This window comes from Myotis nattereri (assembly GCF_964212035.1).
Source record: "Myotis nattereri genome assembly, chromosome: 16".
In the NCBI taxonomy this organism is placed as follows: domain Eukaryota; kingdom Metazoa; phylum Chordata; class Mammalia; order Chiroptera; family Vespertilionidae; genus Myotis; species Myotis nattereri.
Genome location: NC_138091.1, coordinates 48,812,130 through 48,838,844, shown reverse-complemented (window position 1 = coordinate 48,838,844; position 26,715 = coordinate 48,812,130). Strand labels below are relative to the sequence as shown.

General features: G+C 40.5%; 3 protein-coding genes across 3 annotated transcripts; all 3 read left to right on the top strand.

Moving 5' to 3' along the window:
* Positions 1 to 208: 208 nt before the first annotated feature.
* On the top strand, positions 209 to 5,001 carry LOC308532394 (keratin, type I cytoskeletal 27; the record flags this gene model as incomplete). Its single annotated transcript, XM_081109841.1, has 8 exons — positions 209 to 652; positions 1,380 to 1,462; positions 1,829 to 1,985; positions 2,492 to 2,653; positions 2,736 to 2,861; positions 4,260 to 4,477; positions 4,696 to 4,745; positions 4,859 to 5,001. The coding sequence occupies 8 exons, from the start codon at positions 209 to 211 to the stop codon at positions 4,999 to 5,001; spliced, it is 1,383 nt and encodes a 460-aa protein (XP_080965967.1).
* Positions 5,002 to 10,052: 5,051 nt separating this feature from the next.
* KRT26 (keratin 26) lies at positions 10,053 to 14,975 on the top strand (the record flags this gene model as incomplete). Its single annotated transcript, XM_081109834.1, has 8 exons — positions 10,053 to 10,493; positions 10,930 to 11,012; positions 11,538 to 11,694; positions 11,818 to 11,979; positions 12,075 to 12,200; positions 12,603 to 12,820; positions 13,960 to 14,027; positions 14,824 to 14,975. 8 exons carry the CDS (start codon positions 10,053 to 10,055, stop codon positions 14,973 to 14,975), a joined length of 1,407 nt encoding a protein of 468 aa, XP_080965960.1.
* Positions 14,976 to 17,395: 2,420 nt separating this feature from the next.
* KRT25 (keratin 25) lies at positions 17,396 to 24,510 on the top strand. Its single transcript, XM_081109832.1, has 8 exons — positions 17,396 to 17,897; positions 18,199 to 18,281; positions 18,648 to 18,804; positions 21,208 to 21,369; positions 21,453 to 21,578; positions 22,389 to 22,606; positions 22,946 to 23,013; positions 24,141 to 24,510. Exons 1-8 carry the CDS (start codon positions 17,469 to 17,471, stop codon positions 24,248 to 24,250), a joined length of 1,353 nt encoding a protein of 450 aa, XP_080965958.1. The 5' UTR covers positions 17,396 to 17,468; the 3' UTR covers positions 24,251 to 24,510.
* The last annotated feature ends 2,205 nt before the right edge of the window (positions 24,511 to 26,715 follow it).

The following is a 26,715-nucleotide window of genomic DNA, read 5'->3' as shown; positions in this document are numbered from 1 at the left end:
AGTAGGGTAAAGACATTCATTAAAAAAAAAAAGTCACCCAATTATAAATAATTCATGATGAGCTGGCAAGCACCATTTTGCTCTGGGTTGCAAGGTTCATCCAGAAACACCCTGATCACGTGTATATAAAGACAAACTGAACTGTGTGAGCAGGACATTCACCAGGCAGCTCCGTTCCGGGCACAAGCTTCGCTCCAGTCTGGGCACCATGTCTGTGCGCTTCTCTTCTGCATCCAGACGCCTGGGCTCGTGCGCGGGCGTGGGCTCTGTGCGGCTGTCGAGTGGGGGAGCCGGCTTTGGGGCTGGAAACGCGTGCGGTGTGCCGGGCATTGGAAGTGGCTTCTCTTGCACCTTTGGGAGCAACTCATCTGTAGGAGGCTATGGCGCAGGGCTGGGTGGGGGAAGCGCTTCCTGTGCTGCCTTCCTTGGGAATGAACACGGCCTCCTGTCCGGCAACGAGAAGGTGACCATGCAGAACCTCAACGACCGCCTGGCCTCCTACCTGGACAACGTCCGAGCCCTAGAGGAGGCCAACGCGGACTTGGAGCAGAAGATCAAAGGCTGGTATGAGAAATATGGGCCTGGCTCTTGCCGCGGTCTGGATCATGATTACAGCAGATACTTCCCAATAATTGACGACCTTAGGAGCCAGGTAAGAAGCACCATGTCGTGAGGGTTAAGGCCCATAGGAGTATTTAGCTACATGCACACACTCACAAATATATAAGCAATCACACACAGGAAGCAGGGCTCTGTCTTCAGCTTCTAATTCTCGGTACTTCGTTATTCATATTAAAAATAATGGCCGAAACCGGTTTGGCTCAGTGGATAGAGCGTCGGCCTGCGGACTGAGGGGTCCCAGGTTCGATTCCGGTCAGGGGCGTGTACCTGGGTTGCGGGCACATCCCCAGGAGATGTGCAGGAGGCAGCTGATCGATGTTTCTCTCCCATCGATGTTTCTAACTCTCTATCTCTCTCCCTTCCTCTCTGTAAAAAATCAATAAAATATATTTTAAAAAAAATAATGTACATTAAAAATAGTGTATATTAAAATTCTAATCTTTGAACATGTCTCACTTAGCACCTGGTACAAAGTGTGCATATTGATGCTTTTAATAATATCAAAATATCAAAAACTGCCCAATGTCTCCAGCTATATATTACAGGCTTTTCTATAAAAAGAGGTTTTTGTTGTTTTTTATGGGGGGAGGGGGGAGTAAAAGAGGTCAGACTTAAATTTCCCATTTTCAATAGAATCATCTTATTATTGGAGTCAGGGTGCCAGAAATATTACTATTATTTCATTGGTGACTTTCTTCAAGGAAATTTGAAAATTTAAAAAGGATTTCCTCACTCTTCACTAATTCTCCATTTATCAGATAATTTCTGCAACTACAAGTAATGCCAGTGTTGTCCTGCAAAATGATAATGCGAGACTAACAGCTGATGACTTCAGGCTAAAGTAAGTAGAGCTTAAGAGAATTTTTTTAAAAAATTATTTAAGCAGGTCACTCTTTTATTTAGGCTATTTGAGGTTGGCTCAATTCTTTGTTTCTCTTTGTCTGTTAAATGTGTATTATAATAACTAGCCTGAATTATATATTTTACTTGGGAAATATGAGGGCCGACAGATGAATGTCAACATCACATGAAAGAAAATTTTGACTATTTCCGTTCTCTTGCTTCAGAGAAATTCATGTATTGCCTTATGGCCGATCCAAGTGAAGTTCTGAGTATATTTTAACAGTTTGACCTCAAAGCTTCAAATTCTACAGTGGCCTAAAAGGTGGTGTGACTAACGTGATCAAACTTTCAAATATTTTCTGAGGTTTGAGAACGAGCAGGCCCTTCACCAGAGCGTGGACGCAGACGTCAGCAGTTTGCGCCGGGTCCTGGATGAGCTGACTCTGTGCAGGACGGACCTGGAGATCCAGCTGGAGACGCTCACCGAGGAGCTGGCGTATCTCAAGAAGAATCACGAGGAGGTAGGGGCCTCTCCCCCGATTCCACAACCCGCCCTCCTCCCAAACTCTGAAAATGCCTTTCAGATGACAACTGTAATGTCTGAAATCAATCTCAAGGAGAAACTTGTCCATTTCTCCATATGGTTTGATGGTTTAAAATGTTTCTATTCTTCCCCCTCTAAAGAAACGATCCCTAAAAAAAAAAAAAAAAGTGTCTAACTGTATGGATCGTGTCTGTCTGGCTCCTTTAAAAACATGCAGATCCTGGCCTGACCTGTTTGGCTCAGTGGATAGAGCCTCGGCCTGCGGACTGAAAGGTCCCGGGTTCGATTCCGGTCAAGGGAATGTACCTTGGTTGCGGGCACATCCCCAGTAGGGGGTGTGCAGGAGGCAGCTGATCGATGTTTCTCTCTCATCGATGTTTCTAACTCTCTATTCCTCTCTGTGAAAAATCAATAAAATATATATTTAAAAAAACCAAAAAAAATTCAGATCCTAACTAACACGGCTTAACAAATCGGTGCCAGGAAATGAAGGCTCTGCAGTGCGCGGCCGGGGGCAACGTGAACGTGGAGATGAACGCGGCGCCCGGGGTGGACCTCACGGTTCTGCTGAACAACATGCGGGCCGAGTACGAAGACCTGGCCGAGCAGAACCGCCGGGATGCGGAGGCCTGGTTCAACGAGAAGGTGAGACCACGCTAGGGCGCGCGGACCTGGCCCCGGGACGGGAGGGCAGGCATCACCCTGACCTAACTCCCCGACGTTTCAGAGTGCCTCGCTGCAGCAGCAGATCTCTGACGATGCTGGGGCCACCACCTCGGCTCGAAATGAACTTACTGAGATGAAACGTACTCTTCAAACCCTGGAGATTGAACTTCAGTCCCTCTTAGCAATGGTAAGTAAAAAATTACTACTACTACTAATAATAATAATAAGTGTTTGCTTTAGAAGTTAAGAAATATTTCAGAGAGAGTTTTCTTCTACATGATACTTACCCATTCATTATTACGCTTGAAATAAGGCATATCTGCACTCTGCACAGTAGATTCCTCTCTGCCTGAAAACTAGATGCTAATTATTATGAAACATTAGAAATTAGCAAGTATCGTTATTTGGCGGGGGGGGGGGGGGGGACTCGTAAAAGAAATAGTTTTACCATGAATCTTCTCTCCCAAGACAAAAGATCAGAAGCCACTGTTCGTGGAGTGCAGAAATCCGTTTGCTCCCCACCTAGCTTCTTCACCTAGCATTCCTTTTGCCCTCTTAATTAAGAGCACTTACAAGTTCCTTTTTAAGTGGCACAAACAGGAAGCAAAGTAGAGGCATGAAGGTTGCCTACAAAGCTGAGCAAGCATGATGATAATAACAACCTCATTTATTAAGGGTTTGCCCAGCACTTTCACCCACACGACTCCACAATAGCTCTGGGGCTTAGGCAGGAAAGACTTTGTAATTCCTGTCATTATTTCCAAAAGGAGAATCTGAGATTCAAAGAAGTTAAGCCGTTTTCCCAGAGTCCCACAGTGGGATATGAAGGAACCATAACTTCTCTCCAAGTTTTCTAATTCCCAAGTCTAAACTTTTTTCCACAGTGGCTAGTAAACCCCCAGATTTATCCATAAAAGAGGCTATAATTGTATATAAAATTAGGACTTTGTATAAAAATCACTGCAGATGAATGGGTAAGACATTCTCATCTTTATTCCGTGTAAAATTATAGCAAGCATCCATCCCTCTGTGGGTTTCTATAGAAGCCATATATAAACCCATATGGATCCACTAGCCAATGAATCAAAGGATTTAAAGATGAAAAGGTCATTCTTTGGGTCATTCTACTTCTGGAAAGTATACGCAGGTCACTATAGGATTTTTTTTTCATAGAAGAGCTGCAGTCCTCATGAGACAAGGCTGTCACATGATTAGAAATGAGGTAGCAAAGTTTAGGGGGACTTTTATTCTGGGGGAAAGCGGCAAATTGTGTCAGACTCTCCAAGCACGGGCTATATTGGGTGGGTGCGGGGGAATCTTTACACTGTGCCCTGTGAGGAAACAACTTCATCTTTGCTAACACTCCTGGGTATGCGAGTAACATTCAACAGCAACTGTGTTATTCTCACAGATAAAAATAGTATGACACATAATAAAGGCAACCATTAATACTGAACGAGTGGAATCTTTTGAGTAAATATTATTTGCATTGCATGAAGATAACTCTCTTAAATATCTATGTGCTTTGCCTTACGCTAAAACAACTCTGTGACATTTTCTACTAAATGGTCTTACTGACCCATAGAAACAGTCCCTGGAGTGCTCCCTGACGGAGACGGAAGGCAACTACTGTGCGCAGCTGGCCCAGATCCAGGCTCAGATCGGGGCCCTGGAGGAGCAGCTGCACCAGGTCAGAACCGAGACCGAGGGCCAGAAACTCGAGTACGAGCAGCTCCTGGACATCAAGGTCCACCTGGAAAAAGAGATTGAGACCTACTGCCGCCTGATAGATGGAGAGGATGGGTAAGGACTGCTTCCATGGAGAAAATAATTTATTTTAAGGTTGTTAACTATTTTTTGAAATCAAGTACAAAGTATCTCTGACCTACATCATGTGTACCTAAACTTCTTCTACTGCTATTTAAGAATCCAATGCTCTCCCATGCTAAATCAATATTTTTCCGTTTCCTCAGCAAAACACAGAGTGAAATTATTCATACAAGCTCTCTATATTTTTACAGCTCTTGCGTTAAATCAAAAGGCTACCAAGGACCAGGAAATCAGATAAAAGGTAAACAAAAGCAGTGTTGAGCATTCAGTGTTTATTTGTATATGTTCCAAATGACAAGTTATTTCCTCTTTATGAATTTGAGAAATCTTACCAATTCATGTGTGTCATTTTAGAGGCATCTAAAGGCACCGTGATTAAAACAATTGTTGAAGAAATAGATCCTCGTGGTAAAGTCCTCTCGTCCAGAGTTCAAACCATGGAAGAGAAATCCACCAAAGTCAACAACATGAAAAGTGAACAGAGGGTGCCTTCCTGAACCCCAAAAGAATGGCCTTAAATTAAAATGTCAAATTGAAGCTAGCTTCCTAAATAAGGGCCCTCTTATGTTTCTGCTTTCCTTCCAGTGAATGAAGACAAATTCTTTTTAGAGTAGTAACATTCCTTTGCCTTTCTCTGTGGTGGGGTTTCAATAAAAGTTTTTTCTGTTGCAAGTCATCTTCACTGGTTCTGGTCAGTCTTTGCATTGTAAACTTAACCCCAAGTTGGAACTGAATTTTGTTTTTAATTTCTTCTATTTAATTCAATGACCTTCAGAAATTAGGAGTAAATTTAACAGGCAAACTAGGTGGAGTCTTTTTCGCATTTCTGTAAAGTTTTACATTGTCCTTCCTTGTAAAAATACTTGTTAAACACACACTAAGTGCTGGTAAGGAGAATAAAACAGTTAACAAAATCTAATCCCTAAGTGCAACATGACAGAGAAGTGGAAATAAGGAACTGGAGAATCAGAAATATCCTAAAAATGAAACAAAACAAAAAACACTAAAACTAAAAATGGTGATATTTGAAGGTAGAAAGGAAAAGAGAGAAATGTGAGGACTAGATGAGGCAGGTGGTCAATTTCACAATGTTAGGCCACCAAACAAATTTCAGAAGACTGATAGCATAACAAGTATCTTTTCTGACCACACTGGTATGAAACTAGAAATCAATAATAGGAGGAAAATTGGAAATTTCAGAAATACTAGAAATTTAACAACACACTCCTGAGCAATTAATGGGTCAAAGAAATCAAAGGAGAAATAGAAAAATACATTGAGACAAATGAAAATGAAAATTCAATTTACCAAAACTTATGGGATTTGGCAAACCAGTATTAAGTAGGAACTTTATAGTGATAACTGCCTACCTTCAGAAAGATGAAAGATTGGGAGAGCCAAGCTGGTGGTAGAGTAGGTGGAAACTACACTCACCTCCTCCCAGGAATCAGACTGGAATAACAACTAAAATATAGAACAACCAACCTGAATAACCAACTGAGAACTAGCTGAACACAAGTCTTATAACCAAGAATTTACAGAGGAAGCCACATCGAGACGGGTAGAAAGGGTGGAGATCCAAAAAGGCTGGCTTCATTCCCACAGGTGGCGGCTGAGATCCCAGAGGGCTATCTCAGCTGCAAAGATTTTCCCTTAGGAGAGTGAGGTTTCCCAGCCCAGAGCACCAGAGCCAGGAAGAGGCGCCACATAACATCTCGCTGTGAAAATCATCAGGGGTTCTGTCTGCCAGGGACATAATGAAGTCCACATATGACAATCCCACATATGACAGCCAACATCATACTCAATGGACTTTTCCCTTAAGATCAGAAGCAAGACAGGGATGTATACTTTCAACATGCTTATTCAATACTAGAGGCCCGGTGCACAAAATTCATGTACGGGTGCAGTCCCTAGGCCTGGCCAGCAATCAAAGAGCAAGCGTCTGGCATGGAAGGGCAGGTCTCAGCTGACCTCTGGGCCCCCAGGCCCCCGTGTGCCCCCCTCCACCTGAGTCACGGCGCCCGAGTCCCCACACAGAGATGCCGTGAGCACGGCCAGATGCCGTGGGCCAGAGCATAGCATGGGCATCTGGGCCACCCAGCAGCACCGCATGGAAGCCAGGCGGGCAGCACGCTCTCTCCCGGCTGGCCTTGCAAACCAGCTCTTGCACGAACTCATGCGGAGCCCAACTGGCCCCTGCAGTCCCAGCGGCGGAGGCCCAGCTCAACCAGAAGAGGCCACATGGGTGTGAACCGGGCTCCTCCCAGGTGCCTGGCACCTGAGCGCGGGGGGCTTTCCCGGCCCACAAGCCCTGGCATCCCGGGGGAGGGTAGCAGGGGGAGTGCGAGCAAGCTCAGCAGATAACCCGCATTCTCACCACACCTCTATCCCTGTTACCCCCACCCTCAGGTAGCCAGGGAGAGGCCACAGCACGTCATCGACATCCACCATGTTCTGTGTCGCCCCCTGGTGGTCAGTTCATGTCATAGTGAGTGGTCGAACGACTGCCCAAGGAGACAATTTGCATATTATAGTACTGTAAGTGCAAGCCACAGCTATCAGCAAGAAGGAATAAAAGGCACTCAAATTGGAAAGGAAGAAGTAAAACTATTTGCAAATGACATGATACTGTATATAGAGAACCCTAAAGATTTCACCAAAAAACTACTAGAACTGATAAATAAATTCAATAAAGTAGCAGGATACAAAATAAATATCTAGATATCGGTTGCATTTTTATACACCAATAATGAACTATCAGAAAGAGAAACTAGGAAAATAATCCCATTTACAATTGCATCAAAAAAATATATATACCTGCCCTAGTCAGTTTGGCTCAGTGGATAAAGCTTCAGTCTGAAGACTGAATGGTCCCGGGTTCAATTCCGGTCGAGGGCATGTACCTCAGTTGCAGGCTCGATCCCCAGTGGGGTGCATGCAGGAGGCAGCTGATTGATGATGTTCCTCTCTCATCAATGTTTCTATCTCTCTATCCCTCTCCATTCCTCTCTCTCTAAAAATCAATAAAAACATATTTTTAAAAAGCCAACTATATGAGTTTCCTCAGTAGATGAGTGGATACAAAAGCTGTGGCTCAGAATCGGTGTGCTTAACCACATCATAACACCATGCTAGGGAGAACCTCATGAGTCTACCTTCCTTCTAGAAAGGGAGGATAAAAGCAAATTGGTTCTAACCCCAATTAGTCTGAGATTAAGCAAAGTCATCAGGGTCTCCTTCCCAAACAAACCAGGGAAGCCATTTTGTGGGAGGAGTTAGGATACTAGAATCTGATTCTCAGGGGGGAAAAAACTAGAAATCTAATGACAAAACAAACATCATTCATATCCAAGAAAAATACATTTCTAAACCCAGCTAACAAATGTAGAATGTGAATTTCAGACAATGGCAAAAGATAGCAAAGCATGTTTGAAGCTAAACACTAAATTATCAGGGGCAAAATTAGTGTATGATCATTAGAATAAGATTATGTATGAAACTTCATCCTGAGATAAGCAAACATTAACACTGCATAACTTAAAAGTTTAAATCAAATATAGTATGCTCATTATATAATGAACGTTCTAATACCTAATAGATTCTGAAAAAATGATAATGATATGTGGCTGAACACACGTATCCTGAATAAAATAACCACTCTCAGGGTAGAAATACTAGTACATAGATAGAAATGGCCTAGAGAATTTGTTAAATCTATCTCCCTCTTCCAGAAAGGACTAAGCTAAACTATTATTTTAGAAGAAATTTATGATTAAGAAAATTCAGGAGAGTTGCTCATATGAATAATAGATGACCTTTTGAGGAGTTAAGCATCAGACCTTGCAGTCTTGCTTTGACATAAAAATATTTTGTGATCTGTGTGGCCACTTAGCTTCAGAGTCAACTCATCTTCAAAATCGTCCTAATAATATATGCTTAACTTATTCCACAAAAGATTGCAAGTTAATTATTATTTATAAAATATCTAGAGACCAGTAGTTTATGTTAATAATACTTTGCAGTCTCATAATACCTCTTATAACTCAAGAATTATAAACTCTTACACTGACAAACTACTCTGTTTTTCTTGTTTTATTCCTGGGTGATATGAGCAAAAGATTAAAATTTTGATCAGGTCACAACAAAATCAGTAATAAGTCCCTTAATATGAGCTGCATCTCTTAATTCATCACACATTGTTCTAAACATGGTCAAGTGGTCTGAATTTCAGTTTTCTATTAATTATCTTAAAATATTTTGGTAAAAAAAAATCCATGCATTCTGGGCCACCCAATATTCCATATCTTTTATGAACAGTAACGTTGGAGGTTTTTTCAAACTAGTCAACAATATCCACAACCTTGAAAAAAATATCATTCAGAAAAAATTACTGTTTCAAAACTATTCAAACCCATAATTAGTCAACCAATCAATTTGTACCATTATAAATGACAGAGACCTGACCCTTCTGACATGGCCACTTTATTATAATAATTTAAGTAATTAACATGTACAAAATGTTTGTGCCCTGCAGACTGTTTTATAGTCATTAATTATTGGAATAGCTCAACATTCATTTGAGACTGTTCAACATTATTATTTTCATTTGCCCAATAGGGAAATGAAGCCCAACCAGACAGTTTAACTTCCCATGGCATCAAGGCAAGAGAATGAAAAGCCTTCTTATCTATGACAATTAATCTTCTATTCAGAGTACCAAATCACTGGCTTTCTAGGTAATAATGAAAACGCTCCTCTTCATCTATTTAACTCCCCACTCATCAATAGAAACATTGATAATCACTTCTCAAAATAATCCATGATGCCTTAAATACATAAATTTAAACTAAAAGGCAGTAACACAATATTTTTGAGGTAGAGAAATGAACAATATGGAGACAGAAGTTAGTTGAATGGACATTCTGCTCCTGGACTCAGCCAAGAAATCTCAATTGCAACTAACTTTCTGTCAAGGCCACATATTCATTCTTTTTCGTTAAAATGGTAACTGCAGGGCTTCTGTTATTTCAGTTTTTAAAAAATCTATTAAAAAACTCCCACCACCAAAGGGTCACTATATATTGAGAGTATCTGATTTTAATAAGAAAGAAAACACTCAATAAACGCATGAATAATAGTAAAGATACTCCATAAGCATTTACAGGACAAAAGCAGTAGACATTTCCCATTTGACTTATTACATTTTTCTATGTAGAGGGGGGAATGAATCTATTCCAGAGGTCAAAAAGCTGTCTATTTAAGTTTGACCTTTGAAGCTATGACTCAATATTACTCCATCTGGCACCTCTTCATATGGAAAGATATCCTTGGGCACTTTTCCACCTACAGACTGGACAGTATTGACCATCACCCAGCCATGAAAAACAACAATTAGAGTATGAGTAACATTTTATTATAAATCGGCATAGTAAAGTCTGAAATGACGTACCGCATCCTATAAAAGGCCAGTGGGAGTAAGTGCTATGGGCGGTGCGCTTCGGCTTTGCTCTGCTCTGAGAAAGGGCTGCTCAGCTGTGCTGTCGCCATGTCCTTTCGACTTTCTAGTGGATCCAGGCGGGTCTGCTCTCAAGCTGGCCCTGGCCGGCTGTCTGGTGGAGGGGCAGGCTTCGGGGCTGGGAACGTGTGCAGTGGGCCTGGAGCAGGAAGCAGCTTTGCTTGTGCTCTTGGGAGCGTTTCTTCTGGAGGAGGTTTCTACAGCGGTGGTGGAGGGCTGGGAAACGGCGCCTGTGCTGGTTTTCTTGGAAATGAGCATGGCCTCCTCTCTGGCAATGAAAAGATGACCATGCAGAACCTCAACGACCGCCTGGCGTCCTACCTGGACCATGTGCGAGCCCTGGAGGAAGCAAACGCAGACCTTGAGCAGAAGATCAAGTGCTGGTATGAGAGATATGGGCCTGGGTCTTGCCGGGGACTGGATCATGACTACAGTAGATATTCCTCAGTCATTGACGATCTTAAAAGGCAGGTAAGAAATGTGGATTTGCAGACGTTTATTATAGATCTGAGGTGTCCATAACCTAAAGGCAACACAAAATAGCAAATGTGCTTCGCAACTATAAATGATGTATTCCTAGTGTTTGGAGCCTGATAATAAAAATTTGTAGCATGAATGAATGAAAAAGAAATAGTTTTAAAACAAACAGAATCATTTTGTTGATCTTATATTTAGCTCATAGTTTTTAATCAAGAGTAATAAAAGTATTCATGATTATAAAACTTACACTTTGGCTCTTAAGTTCTAGGCATTTATTATCCAAGGAAAATCCAGATTCCTTTTAATGTAGAAAAAAAATTGTACTAAAATAAATACTTGATGGGTTAAGAAGATAAGAATCACACTTAAATCTGGAGTTTTCCTTGACTTTTGGAACTTAACATTTTGCACAATCTACCCTATTTAGATCATTTCTGTGACCACCTGTAATGCCAGCATTGTTCTACAAAATGACAATGCCAGACTGACCGCTGATGACTTCAGGCTGAAGTAGGTAAAAAATAAAGTCATCCTTATAACTAAGGGGAAAAGACTACATTTGGAGTAAAGAACATGTCTTTTGCTTTAAAAACCAACATGTTTTTTAATTTAAATTCTTTATTGTTTCAAGTATTAGATATGTCTTTTTTCCCCCCATTGACCTCTCCCTGGCCGCTCCCACCCCCAGCATATGCCCTCACCCCCTACTTGAACCAACATGTTTTTATAAAGTCAGACTGGATCACTGAAGAAATTAAATGCATCCTTATTTTAAAAAGCCATAGTAAACTTGAAACCATATTTTTATTCAGCTGTTAAGCATATTTGGGTGACAAAAATCATCTCTGAAAAACAACTCCTCCAAAATAATGTCCACAGATGAGTGGGGATTCCAAAGCGACCCATCACGTTGCCATCATCATCAGCTTCAGCAGCGTGTACAGACATCATCTTTCAGTACATGAAATGTCTGAAGAAGGTACCCTTTGCACCTGCCTGTGACTATAATTCTCATGCTCTTTAATGGCCTTCCAGGTATGAAACCGAGCTTGCGCTGCACCAGAGCGTGGAGGCCGACATCAATGGTCTGCACAGAGTGATGGATGAGCTGGCCCTGTGCACAGCCGACCTGGAGATCCAGTGTGAGGCCCTCACTGAGGAGCTGGCTTACCTGAAGAAAAACCATGAGGAGGTCAGGACACTGCGGGGTGGCTCTGTGTCGTACCAGATTTCCTTCCTCGAGTTCACTGTTCATTTCCCAGCCCTGTGATTCTCAAAATCCCACCTTGACTATCCACACTGATCCCTTCTCCAGGAAATGGAGGTGCTGCAGTGTTCAGCCGGGGGGAACGTGAATGTGGAGATGAACGCAGCCCCGGGCGTGGACCTAACTGTCCTGCTGAACAACATGAGGGCCGAGTACGAGGACTTGGCCGAGCAGAACCGCAAAGAGGCGGAAGCCTGGTTTAACGAGAAGGTACGTCTGTGGCAAATCACACACCCAGGTCGAGGGCCTGTTTGTTCAATAGACCACCAGGCTGGACACTAACCCTTCTGACAATTATGCTTCAGAGCGCTTCGCTGCAACAGCAGATTTCTGACGATGTGGGAGCAGCCACAGTGGCCAGGAATGAGCTGATGGAACTGAAACGCAACCTGCAAACCTTGGAAATAGAACTTCAATCCCTCGTGGCCACGGTGTGTAGGAATCACCACTGATTTGAATGTGTGTGTGTGTGTGTGTGTGTGTGTAATAAGTAAATACATATATCATATAACAAAATAGGTAACAAAGTATATATATATATATGAAAAGATAAAATATATCAAATATATATTAATATATTAAATACATATAAAAATATTAAATATCAAGAATTTTGTCCGTAAACATTACTTCTGACTCATCAACCCCCAAAATTTTTTTAAAGAAACTTTTTTCAATGAAAAGGAAAAACATTTTTAAAACTTTGCTAATGCTGATTTTGATTGAAAGAATTTAGACGCCACACAAATATTTCATTCCGCCTTGAGAGTGTTGAAAGAGGAACGTGTTATTGATGGGTTCTACAGGCAAGCCTTGCTTTGTTCTTCTTTCAGAAACATTCCTACGAATGCTCCCTGGCGGAGACCGAAGGCTATTACTGCCTTCAGCTCCAGCAAATCCAGGATCAGGTCGGGGCGAGGGAGGAACAGCTCCAACAGATCCGCACGGAAACCGAAGGCCAGAAGCTGGACTATGAACAGCTTCTCGATATCAAAATATTTTTAGAAAAAGAAATTGAAACGTATTGCATATTAATAGATGGAGACGGAAGGTAAATATTAACGTGTGGAAAAATAATCTAGTTATTAAAAAATTCATCTCACATCAGCCAGGTTTGCTCAATATACGTGTATACTCATATTGTACCCTAGAATGTCCTACGCTAAAGAGCATGCCTGTGTATGGCCTCAGAAAGTTATTACTGCATCCAGTTGAAATGAAAACAGGCAGCAAAATCAAATGTTTAAGTCTGTAAAACATTTGCAGTCTGTTAATATATAGAAAATTTAAATACAGAACGATGAACAATTCCTCTACTCTAATCCAAGTGGCTTTCCGTGACTTAGTGTTGAAGTACATTTCTCATCATAACACATCCTATTTTATTTTTACTTGCTTAGTTACCAGAATGACACCCTTGGGAGAATCTGAGCACATTGCTTAAGCTCTTTAAACCCCGATTTCTTTACTGTAGAACTATGATAACAGCAAATTCATACTCTGAAATACTTTTAACAATAGTGCCTCACTATGTAGGGAAAGTGCTTATGACAGTGGCTTGCACACAAAGGGGATTCGGTAATCAGCGGCTATTACTAAATCTTGTCCATGGTCTCACCATGACTCAGCATCTTATGCATCTTCCAAGACTAGTGTCGGTCTCTGCAGAGTATTCTCTTAAGAACCCTAACGGTGATGGCTCCCTCATTTGAACAACGTGCTCATTACACTATTCATTCTTCACTTCTCTTACCTTTCATGCCATGTTAGAGGTAACTTTACTTGCATGTGCTCCCTTTTCTTTTCAACAACGTAAACGGCTTATATCTCGGCTCTACAGCACATAGTCTGGTGCCTTCAGTGCAGTAGGCACGGCAACCATGCTCAATGGCCAGGTGATTGACTGAAAAGTCAGAATGAGAACTTGCAGTCCCCATATTGCTAGATGAAAGAGATAATGTCTGATCACAGGGAATTTTTTATCCATTAATTTAAACATCCACTTAGATTAAACATCCATTTAATCGCTTCTTTTACTGTATTGAAGTCATGAAAAACTTACTAATGTCCGTTAAACGTAAGAATTTGAATCTTATTGAAACTAGAATTCCAAAACTTTCATTCCCAATTCATCATTATTTATGAGCTCCCGAATGAAATAAATGCAATAATTTACTCTTCTCTTTGCAGAAAAAGCAAGTCCACGTGTTACATATCAAAAGGGTGTGAGCCTGTAAATTCCGAAAATCAAGTCAAAGGTATGGGAGGATTTTTACTTGTTGTAGCTCTTTTAAACTCTAGCAATTGCATTAAATAAGTCACTTATATTTGTAAGCTTATGACAGTTCTTAATATTCGTATTTCATATTCTTATACTAGTAGAACAGATGTGGTCAAAGTATAAAATTGCTGAAATGGGGAACCCATCCCTCAATATCCTTTTTATTTTATTTTTTTTTAAAATATATTTTATTGATTTTTTTACAGAGAGGAAGGGAGAGAGATAGAGAGCCAGAAACATCGATGAGAGAGAAACATCGATCAGCCGCCTCCTGCACATCCCCTACTGCGGACGCGCCCGCAACCAAGGTACATGCCCTTGACCGGAATCGAACCCGGGACCCCTCAGTCCGCAGGCCAACGCTCTATCCACTGAGCCAAACCGGTTTTGGCTCAATATCCTTTTAAATTAGAAACTATTATTTTCACAGTTTCAATGCTTTGATAGCAGAACTACTTTATTTTAAACCACAAAACTTGGGCAAGTTGATGTTTAAAAGAAGACATTAGTTGCTCCAGGCCTGTACATGCCTAACATTATATGTTTTAATCCATGTTTCATTTATGCTTTCAAACACCCATTTCTCTAAAAACAGTGGTAAATACAAGAAAGAAAGAGATCCAGGCCCTGCTAAACATAGACTTCAAACACAGTATTAATATTTCATTTTCCACAAACTTGCAAACACCATTTTTAAAAAGCTTACCCATCGTCACTAAATGCCTTTCAACCTGTTAAGAATGAACACTAAACTTTCATTTGTTTTATTTTAGACTCAAAAGAAGAAGCGGTTATTAAAACAGTGGTCGAGGAGCTAGATCAACTCAGCAATGTCCTTTCACTGAGGGTCCACTCAGTTGAAGAAAAATCCTCTAAAATAAGCAATATTACAATGGAGCAACGCGTACCTTCTAAAACACCTTAATGAGGGGGAAGGGGTTGCTGTTTTCAAAAGCCTGGCTTTGCAAAATCCCACTGGCTAAGTAACCCAAGGAAATCGTTCACTTCTTAACAAATAAAAAGCCTAGACTTTGTTTTTCTTCTCTTCCTTTCTCAGGTTCTTTGCATGTCATCCTTCTCGGGAGTGCATACTATGTAATCCCATCTATATGATATTCTGGAATAGACAAAATTACAGACATAGTAAACTGATCAACATTTTCATGGTGCCAGGGCTGTGGGAGAGGTTGAATACAAAGGGATATGAGATGATTTGGGGGCAGGGTTAATGAATTGTTCTGTATCTTGATTGTGGTGGGAGTTACATGACTATGTGTTTGTTAAAACTCACAGAACTGTATGTTTAAGATGAATTTTACTCTACATATATTAAACCTCAATAAATCCAATGAAAAAGAACTGGCAAAAAAAAAACTGAAGGAATCTATCCTAAAGAAAAACATGAATATGTTCAGGATTGTTAATAATAGCAAAAAAAAATTGGAAACAAGCTGAAAGTCTCCTAATAATGGTTAAACAAATTACTTAAAATTAGGTTTGGCCCAGAGTAACATAACAAGATAACAGCACTTTACACAGATAGAAATTTATTTCTTTCCCACACACAAATCCAGGGGTAAGGCATTCAGGGCTGGGATGGCACCTTTGCACCAGAGAATCCCCAGGAACCCAGCCATCGCACCCATTTCAGCAGGATGGAGGAAAGGGAGAAGATGGGACAAAGATTTGTGTCAGTTGCATCTTAGATGAAGTATCTAGAACACACCACATATACTTCTGCTTACATCTCATTGGCTAGCTTAATCACATGACCACAATTAGTTACAAAGAATGTGGAGAAAGTAATCTTTACTATGGGTAGCTACTGCCCAGTTAAAAATTTTGGGGACCAACCAACAGTTTCCATCTCATTAGACACCTACCAATGCATGCTCTAAGGCATGTAAGGTAAACAAGGAAAGTTACAGGACAATACATATAACACAGATGACTCGCCTAGGCATGTGTGTCTACATGCTATGTATGTATGCAAATGCATGGAAAACCATCTGGAAGGGTACAAACATCTGTAATGGTGAACTGTGGTTGCCTGAGAGAGTAAAGAGGAGAGCGAAAGAGGAAGGTGAGAAAGGATTTTAACATTTTACTCTATACTCTTTGATCCTGCTTGATTTGTTTACATCAAGAATGTGTTCATGCAGAGAGTAAAATCATGGTTTCCATGTTCATATCAGTATTATTCACATAGCCAAAAGTGGATGCAACCCAAGTGCCCACCTACTGTTGAATGGATAAAAAAATATGGTATATAAATGCAACAGAATATTATTAAACCTTTAAAAAACAAAGAAATCCTGGCCCATGAGTCAACTTTGAAGACATCATGATACAACTTTGAAGCTAGTCACAAAAGGCGAAACAATGCATTATTCTACTTATCTTGAGTCCCCAGAACATAGTAGATATTTTATAAATATTTGTTAAATGAATGAATGAATGAATGAATGAATCCATATGTTCACAACAGTGTCACATAAATGTTCATGGAAATTTTGTCCATAAGCCAATTTCCAGATTTTTCAAAAAATTCCATAATATTTAGGGTTTTCAATAACTATATGGGGATCCACACCCAGTAAATAGTTAATTTACTGATGACTTTCACCTAAGCTAAACCACAATGAAATAAAAACAGGTGAAATATTTGCTTCCAGGTTTGCTTCAAATTTTGCTGGGTCAGGAAATACGTTAATATCCTTCCAAACTCCCACAACTCATAACAGCAATTAGGGGTGTGTTCCTAATTGCCAAAATGGCTAAGAGAAGGCAGCTATACCTAACGATAAGTAAGTGTCAACAAAACAGGATGCCTGTCAGCCAAAATGGAAGTTACTTCCCATCGGAAACAGTGGCGAGAGGGTATGGGGCGGGATGGGTATTTAAAGGACCAGGCTGGGTAAATCATGATCCTAGTTCTGTTCCCTACTTAAGTGGAAAGAAGTGTAACAGTAACATTTTTTATAAAGTCTCAAAGGCATCAAAATCTGCCTGGGCATAAATAGCCCAAAACCATGACGCCAGATTGCTATGGTGTGGCGGACGATGAGTTTTATCTTCTAAGGAGGGAAGTGAAGAATGACTCACTCACAATTTGAAAATGTAATAAGGAACCTGAAATTGCTCCACCCAGACCCATTTCTCAGATAACCACCAACCTGAGGGCAGCTGCCCTCCTACAGAAATGAGCCCAGCGAAGTCAGTCACTAATTAGGAAAAATCATCCAATTACGCTAGCTTGCTGAGGCTGGCAAGCTCCCTTTTACTCTGTGTAGGCAGAATAGCGTCCAGAACACACTTGAGAATTATCTATAAAAAGGCACACAAAACAGTGGAGAGGAGAAGGCACTCCTTGCTGGGACTCACGAGAACAGCTCTGCAACACGCTTGGCCGGACACCATGTCTCTTCGACTTCCCAGTGGCTCCAGGAGGGCCTGTGCCCGTTCCGCCACGGGGTCGCTCAGGCTCTCGGGTGGGGGAGCCAGCTTTGGGGCTGGAAATGCTTGCAGCCTGCCTGGAATTGGAAGTGGCTTCTCCTGTGCCTTCGGGGGCAGCGCTCTGGGAGGAAATGCAGGCGGGAGCAATTCCTGTGCGGGCTTTACTGTGAATGAGGGGGGCCTCCTCTCTGGGAATGAGAAGGTGACCATGCAGAACCTCAACGACCGCCTGGCCTCCTACCTGGACAATGTGCGTGCCCTGGAGGAGGCCAACGCCGACTTGGAGCAGAAGATCAAGGGCTGGTATGAGAAATTTGGGCCTGGATCTTGCCGTGGTCTGGATCACGACTACAGTAGATACTTTCCTATAATTGATGATCTCAAAAGTCAGGTAAGAAACTACACTCCTCAATCATTTTTATGAACTTTCATTTCTAAAGGCTCTTTTCCTTTCCTCACTGAATTCTAAACGCATTTATCATCCCTACTTGTCATTTCCTAAAAGGAATTTCAATTTAGCATTGGAAATAAGCACGAAGTAGATTCATTTGGTTAACCTCCTGATTTAAAATGTCACTACCTGGTCACTATATTAATTTTGATTATATCCATTTTCTAATCTTAAAACATAACCACTTTTTTATTGATTGGAATAAATTGCCTTTAAAAAAAATCAAACTCCCCATTTCTAGATCATCGCTGCCACCACCAGCAATTCGAATGCTGTTCTACAGATCGATAATGCCAGGCTGACAGCGGATGACTTCAGACTCAAGTAAGTAGACTCCCAGAGCGAAAGAATCCATGGAGGTTAATGCAAAGCATTAAACTGAATTTATTTTTTGATCCCTCCATTAAATATTAAAATACTGGGATTTAAAGCAAACAGAATGCTATTACTTTTTTATACTTTTGCCAAAAGATCTAAAGTATGAACTGCCATAAAAGAAGTGTTCAATGCCCTAGTTCTTTTTCTGTCAAAGAAATGCGTCAAAACAAAGAAAAGAATAATTACCATACAGTAGACTTTGAAAATGTCTCTTGTGGCCAAATCTGGCACCTCCAAATTCTATTTGCTCATTGATTGTTGGCTATTTCCCCAACCATGTGACAAACTGGAAAATCATTAACACCCTTTAAGGTATGAAAATGAGCTGGCTCTTCACCAGAGCGTGGAGAGTGATGTCAATGGGCTGCGCAGAGTCCTGGATGAAATAACCCTGTGCCGGACAGACCTGGAGATTCAGTATGAAACCCTGAGTGAGGAGATGACGTACCTCAAAAAGAACCACAAAGAGGTGAGAGCTGATTGTCTATGCTTTGCCACCCCTCTGCAGACACTCCCTACCCGATAGGAGATCTCGTACTTGGCTTCTTAAACAAGACATTGGTCCTAATAACCATTATCAGACAGATGGGGCCTGAGTTGTCTTCAGAAGTGGCCAAGTCTTTGTGCAGATTCACCCTTGCTCTCTCATTATTTCCCATGGGGGAAAAAAGAATCATGTTTTCCAGACAATCAGGGTTAAAGAGCGGTAGTTGGCTAGATAATTATAGCTATAGATAATTAAAATGGTGCACTTAAAAGATTACATCTAATGAGATAAAAGATGTATACTGTAAGGACTGCCTAAGGAAACTAGATCTAAATTTCTATATTAACAGTGGCAGATTTAAAACACTTAAACATTTACTCCATACACACATTAGGCATATATACTTAATATTAATACATATTCTTAATAAGTATGGCTATAGAAATAATGAGACTGGAATTAAACTGTTACATTAATATTTACACTTCCAAATAAATAGTATATGTCCAAAGTGGTCATCGTGGGAAGCTAGATTCTAAATTAGACCATACAGCCACTGCTCCAGACACACCTCTGGGGTTGCTTTCAGAACCACTGTTTCCTGATCATATCTTTATTCTTTGAAAAGGAATTTGATATTTTTAAACAGCCAAAAAACTTCTCCAAGTCAAGCCAAGGGCTTAAAGGAGAAAAGCTAGAAATGCTGCTTGCTTAGTCATGAGGCTGCCTTGTAAATTTAAGTATTTGAAGAATAACATTTGTATAAATATATGGGTTCAAGTATGGCTATAGCCCCCTGGCAGTTACTCAACAAATTTTTGATGAATTGAATGCAATTGATTTCATTTTTTTAATGACTCACAGACAAACCCCCATGCATCTTTTAATCTTTTTCTGTTTGAACTGGGGAAGATTTCCCTAAATCCTCAGAAGTAAAAACCCCACCTGGAAACAGACAAGGCTTGGGACCAGCAGGGAGGAACGTATGCTAGACTCACCTGAGGGACTTGGTACAGGGAGGAAAGAAAGCCTCATTAGTGTCATGAGGACCGATCCAGGGCCTGGGACAGGGGCGGGGAGGAGGGCTCCTGCAGCAGAGGCGGAAGCCGCCCCGTGTTGTTTCAGTGGGACAGTCTTAGTGGTGTCTGCCATCCACAATCTTAGAATGACTCACTGCACCCCAACAGCACACACCTCGGACGAAATAACATGCAAAACTGATTCCAACCTCTCTGATGATGATAATGATCATAATGACTAGCATTTATTTAGTATTTACGCGCCAGGTAGTACTGTTGGTCTTATTACTATTTCACATCTTTCAACAACACAGAGAAGGATATTATTTGTTGCCTCAGTTTTCAGATAAGAAAACTGGAATTTGAAGTGAAGCAACGTTCCCAGGTAGCTACTACAGGGCAGAACCAAAATTCACATGGAGATCGGTTTGACACCAAAGTCCATCAAGACACTGTAATGGCCTGTGAAAGCTTAATAGCTTAAGAGACAACTAGGATTCTTTAGAAGATGATGTTCTTCCTTTACTAATAATAAATAAGTTTACAATTATAAGCAAGTATAAATATATAAACATAAATATGTATTTACTCATAGTTATTTCAATTGTTCAAAATTATCCAGACTCGGCCCCTCCACCATGTTCATGCTGAGTTCAGGATATCGCTGGGTGGAGAGCACATCAAAGCTGGTCTCAAAGTGGAGTAATGACCAAGTCCACGGAGGTGGAGACATTTAAGCTATAAATGAATAGAAAAAGAGATGATATATCACTCATTCTATATATTTGTTTAATTTAAAAAACACACATATTTTTTATTGATTTTAGAGAGGGAGAGAGAGATGGAAGCATCGATGCTGAGAGAGCATCATTGATTGGCTGCCTCTTGCATGTCCCCTACCGGGGATCAAACTGTAAACGTAGCCATGTGCCCTGACCAGGAATCCAGCAATGGCCTCCTGGTTCATAGGTTCACACTCAACCACTGAGCCATACCAGCTGGGTTCATTCCGGACATTTTAAGGACTTTCATTTGGAAAAGGAATTAAGACTTTTTCTGTTCAGCAGAACTATAACTGATGGATGAATTGGAGTTTATGAGATGGAATTGGGATCATCATAGAAAAGACCTCTGGAGCAACAAAACTCCAAGAATGAAACAGGCTATTTCATGAGGCAGTGAGTTCACTGTCGTTGAAAGTTATGTCCGCTGGACAGGATATATAAAATGCAGAGGGGGCTCATTGCATAGCCTGGGAGATGGAATCAGGTGAATGCTAAGAACGCTTCCAAAGCTAAGCTTCTAGAGCTTCTAGACTTTCTATGAGATCCCTGCTTAGCTGAGCTACACACTTTTCTGCCTCTAGGAAATGCAAGTTCTGCAGTGCGTCGCTGGGGGCAACGTGAACGTGGAGATGAACGCGGCGCCCGGGGTGGACCTCACGGTTCTGCTGAACAACATGCGGTCTGAGTACGAAGCACTCGCCGAGCAGAACCGCCGGGACGCGGAGGCCTGGTTCCACGAGAAGGTGAGTCTTTGTGAGAAAACAAGCCTGCTGCATTTTGGTGATGCTCACACCTAAGATTTTCTCCCTCAACTTACACCTTCCAGAGCGCTTCCCTGCAACAGCAGATCTCTGAGGATGTGGGCGCCACAACCTCCGCCCGGAATGAGCTGACTGAGATGAAGCGCAATCTGCAAACACTGGAAATTGAACTTCAGTCTCTCTTAGCCACGGTAGGAAAGGACAATGTCTTACCATCTCCTAGGTTATCATTTTAAATATGTGCCGGTTGGTTTTAAAGCTCTTAACCATATTGCCTGACCGCTGTGGATCAGTGGTTGAGCATTGATCTATGAACCAGGAGGTCACAGTTCAATTCCCAGTCAGGGCATATGCCTGGGTTGCACACTCCACACCCAGTGTGGGGCATGCAGGAGGCAACCAATCAAGGATTTTCTTTCATCATTGATATTTCTATCTCTCTCCCCCTCTCCCTTCCTCTCTGAGATCAATAAGTAAGATTTTTTTTAAAATCTCTTAAACATGTTGAGAATATCTATATATATAAAAGCCTAATATGCAAATTGTCCCCTTGGGAGTTTGACCAGGAGACCGATCGCTCCCTATGATATGCGCTGACCACCAGGGGTTGGCATAGAAAGAAGGGGGGCAGCTGGCAGCTGGAAGGCCCCGATCAGTTCTGATCGCCAGCCAGCCCTAGGGACCCTACCTGTGCACAAATTTCATGCACCGGGCCTCTAGTATGCATATATTATTTTATATAATTAACTCAAAACACAAAGAGAGAATAGGAGATAATAGGATTGTATCTAGAACAGCTAAAACAGCTTCATCAATGATTTTAGACTTGTTCTACCAAAAAGAAAGACTTGCTCATTTTAAGAGTGTCACAGAGTCTTCTTAACCATGTGTCCACAGGAAATCTACAACAAGAGCAGAGCTAACAAGAGGAGAAAGTCATATGTCAAAGCAAGCGTGTATATGTGTGTATCCGTCTCAGTTTCTTCATTGTTTCCTTACAGAAACAGTCCCTGGAGTGCTCTTTGACGGAGACAGAAAGCAACTACTGTGTGCAGCTGGCCCAGATCCAGGCTCAGATCGGGGCCCTGGAGGAGCAGCTGCACCAAGTCAGAACTGAGACCGAGGGCCAGAAGCTCGAGTATGAGCAGCTGCTGGACATCAAGGTCCTCCTGGAAAAAGAGATTGAGACCTACTGCCTCCTCATAGGCGGAGATGACGGGTAGGTAAAATAATTTACAGAGAAGTAATATACTGAAATCTGCATGAAACTTAGATCTCTGGGAACTGATATGACCACATTTATTATCACATCGCTAAATATTAAACATGATACTCTACTGCCAAGGTACAAATTAGCCACATCTTACAAAACCAAAATGCAATAAGCCCTGTACTTATGGTATGAAAATATAAGACTCACCTCTTGATGCTAAAGCAGATGTAACCCACTGAAATGTGCTCACCAGACAGCTAAATAAAACATAATAGTGAATTTAGAACTGAAGGGGCTCTCTCCAAATCATGTTTTTGTAATGTTTTCAATAATATGTGTCTACAGGGCTTGCAAATCTGGAGGTTACAAGTCTAAAGATTATGGGTCTGGAAACATGGGAAGTCAAGTCAAAGGTAATTGAGTAAATTCTATTTTTATGCTATACTACTTCATTTTCAATGCACAGCTTGATTGCTTTTATATTCCCAGAATATATATTATATATTATATGTAAGAGTAGATAAAGATTTGTAGTAGACATCAGTGAGTGCTAGGTGTCTGTCTTTAGAGATGTATGCTAATTTTATTTATTTTATTTTTTTAATATTTTAAATTTTTTTCTTTTTTATATTAATTTTAAACAAAGTAACATGTCGCCATATTTTCAGCTAATCAAATTGCACCAAAAAATGAGTCCAAGTATTTGTGCTTATTGCACAGTTCACCTATATAAAAATCCTATTATTCCTTAATTGATATACTTTCTTACTCATTTTTTAAGTTTATTGAATTAAAATATACTAAACATAAAATTTAGTATCTTTACCATTCTTTTGTGTGTACAGTTCAGTGGCATTATGTACATTCATATTCTTGTGCAGCCATCACCACCATCTATCTCTAGAACTCTTTTCATCTTCTAACACTGAAACTCTATACCCATTAAACAATAACTCTCCATTCCCCCTCCCCAGCCACTGGCAACCACCATTCTAATTTCTGTATGAATTTCACTACTCTAGGTACCTCATATAAGCAGAATCATATAGCACTTGCCTTTTTGTGACTGAATTATTTCACTTAGCATAATATCCTCAGGATTTGTCCATGTTGTAGCATGTCAGAATTTCCTTCCTTTTTATTTTTATTTTTTCTATTTTTTATTTTTTCTTGATTTCAGAGAGGAAGAGATAGGGAGAGAGAGATAGAAACTACAATGATGGGAGAGAATCATTGATTGGCTGTCTCCTGCACACCCCCCAATTGGGGACTGAGCCTGCAACCCAGGCATGTCCCCTGATTGGGGAATCGAACCTTGACCTCCTGGTTCATAGGTTGATGCTCAACCACTGTGCCATGCTGGCCAGGCGAATTTCCTTCCTTTTTAATGCTGAGTCATATTCCCTTGTATGTTTTTGCCATATTTTTTTTATCCATTCACCCATTGATGAATTCTTGGGTTGCTTCCACATTTTAGCTATTGTGATCTTATTCATCTTTTCTCACTCTCTACAATCTCCTTTTAAATTTTAATTTCTAGATCCAGCCAAAGCCATAGTGGTTAAGAAAGTTCTGGAGGAGGTAGAGCAACGCAGCAAAATACTGAGCACCAGGCTCCACTCCCTGGAAGAGAAATCTCAAAGCAATTAATTTGAGACACAAGAGCTAGCATATGCCAAATGCTTTCCGAGAAGAAGAGGCATTATATGTATCTGCCAAGAAAAATCAGCAAGTCTAAAAGAAGTCTGTCCCTTTGTCTTTCTGTTACTGAAATATAACCTCTAGCCATCAATAGTGGTATCTCCCATTCATCCGCAAGAACATCACATACAAATGTGATGACTCATTTGAATACCTTGTAGAAAATGTTGCCAATTCTTTGTGTTCAATAAACCTTCCTTCAGCAAGTTATCACTGATGGTATTGTCTTATATTTAAAATGTCCGTGTCTGAACATTTAACAGCTTTTCATTTATATAAAAACTTTTTAAAAATTAACAGATTTTCATGAGGCTTTCCCAACAATTCAAAATGAGACAAATTCAGAATGAATAAAAATACTTTCACTTAAATCCCCAATTTGCCATACTCTGACATAACAAGTCTATTCCCTTTCATAATAGCTAAAATGTACACATTTCAGGTTCATATGTAAAATGGGCACAATAATACTTCTCTCAACTGGTTATTATAAAGATTAACAAATTATTCTAAAGTGTATTTATTGAATAAGCATTCAGTAAATGCTAATTTACTTTTAAATACTTGATATTTATAAGGGTTAATTCTCAAATATCATTTCCCTTTGAATATATATTTAAACAATATTCCAAATATAAGGGAGGTTAAAGCAAAAGTTCTGGTTTAAAATTCAAGCTCTATTAATGGAGTCACATAATTTCCTCAAATCAAATATTACCGCTAGAGACTTAGTTGCCCTCTCAATCCTCTATGGATGGATTATCCATATTGTAATCCATCCATGAAAATTTGATTTCAAGCTCCATCTGAAAATATTAAGCAGAAAAGACAAATGGAGTTTTTTAAGGGCACTAATTATTCTTGAATTACTTTTATTGTCTATTTCTAATGCAATCTTAGCCAGAGGCCACTAGAGTCAAAATATCTAATATGTCCCCCATCAGATTATGTGAAACAAAAACATTACAATCTTAGAGAAAATTCATGCGTTCTCAGAAATGCAGCTTTCTCAATAAATGTGAGCATAATAGACATTCCTTCACAAAGAGAAAATACTTTTTTCTTTCATGCCATTCGGGCTCTGTGCCACTGTTCTCATTCATTTAATAACAATCAAGAATTTTCTCAGGCCCAACCAGTGTGGCTCAGTGGTTGAGCATCAACCTATGAACCAGGAGGTCAGAGTTAGATTCCAGGTCAAGGCATGTGCCCGGGTTGTGAGCTCAATCCCCAGTGGGGGGTGTGCAGGAGGCAGCCAATCAATGAGTCTCTCTCGTCATTGATTTTTCTCTCTCTCTTTCCCTCTCCCTTCCTCTCTGAAATCAATAAAGATAGATTTTTAAAAAAAAAGAATTTTCTAGTAATAAGACTCTATTTACTTACTTTTATTTACTACTTAATTTTGAAAGCATTTTTGAAATGTAATGATAATTGTGTTATAGAAGAATACAGCTCTGGGGGGACATTTTCAGAGCTTCAGTTCATACACTGTAACCAGTGTGTCAACACTGCTCCCTAAGGAAATGCCATCTTCCTTCTGCCACTGTTGCTGCCATCAGTGCTCATTCTGGGTTCACTGGAGAGTTTACTCACAGCAACTATGAGAATTTTCAGGTATTTACATGGCTGTCTTACCAGATACAGTCTTACTCTATGAGGAAACCAAATTTTATCGAATGTAGCTGTCCTTCCTTAGGCTTAAAGTTATAGTCACACAGACCTGCAGAGGCAATACGACTGCCCAAATGGTGGATCCATATTCAGTTATAGGAATAATCCAAGAGGAAGGAGGGAGAGTGTTGAAACTGATGTGTAATAGTCTTCACCCAATTTGAATAATTTCCTTGGGTTTGGGGCTGGAAGGACAGTCTCTAGCTGTCTGGTACCTGGCCCTGGGATGATTTAAGGCAGGGGAAGTATTGGCTTGATGTGTGAGAGTTAGTTTAATTTTTATCTGTTCCTATAAATTAGGCAAAGGAGTGGAACAAGATTCTAGTATTAGCATAATTACTGGAAGGAATGCTGCCCCACCTACTGACCGGTCTCAGCATTTGAATGCTGATAAATATAACATGAAATTATTGTCAAGTACGTCTATAAGGACGCAAAGGAACAGTTCAATTATTAACATGGCTAGTGAAATATACATTAGGAAATAAAATGGGAGCATATTTCAGAGCTCTGTCCCACCATGATGCTACAGGCCAGAGTGAGTCATGGCCAGCTCAGTTCTCCACGGAAGCAGCTGACCAAGCCAAGATGAGATCACAAAACTGAAATGCAGTCTTCACAACCATGACATTTAACTACAATCCTTAATTGCTAAGGTTTGTGAGAGCAACTAATTATAGTCTTAAACTTAAATCCAAAAGATATAAATAGTGCCCTGCCAGGTGGCTCAGTTTGTTGGAGCC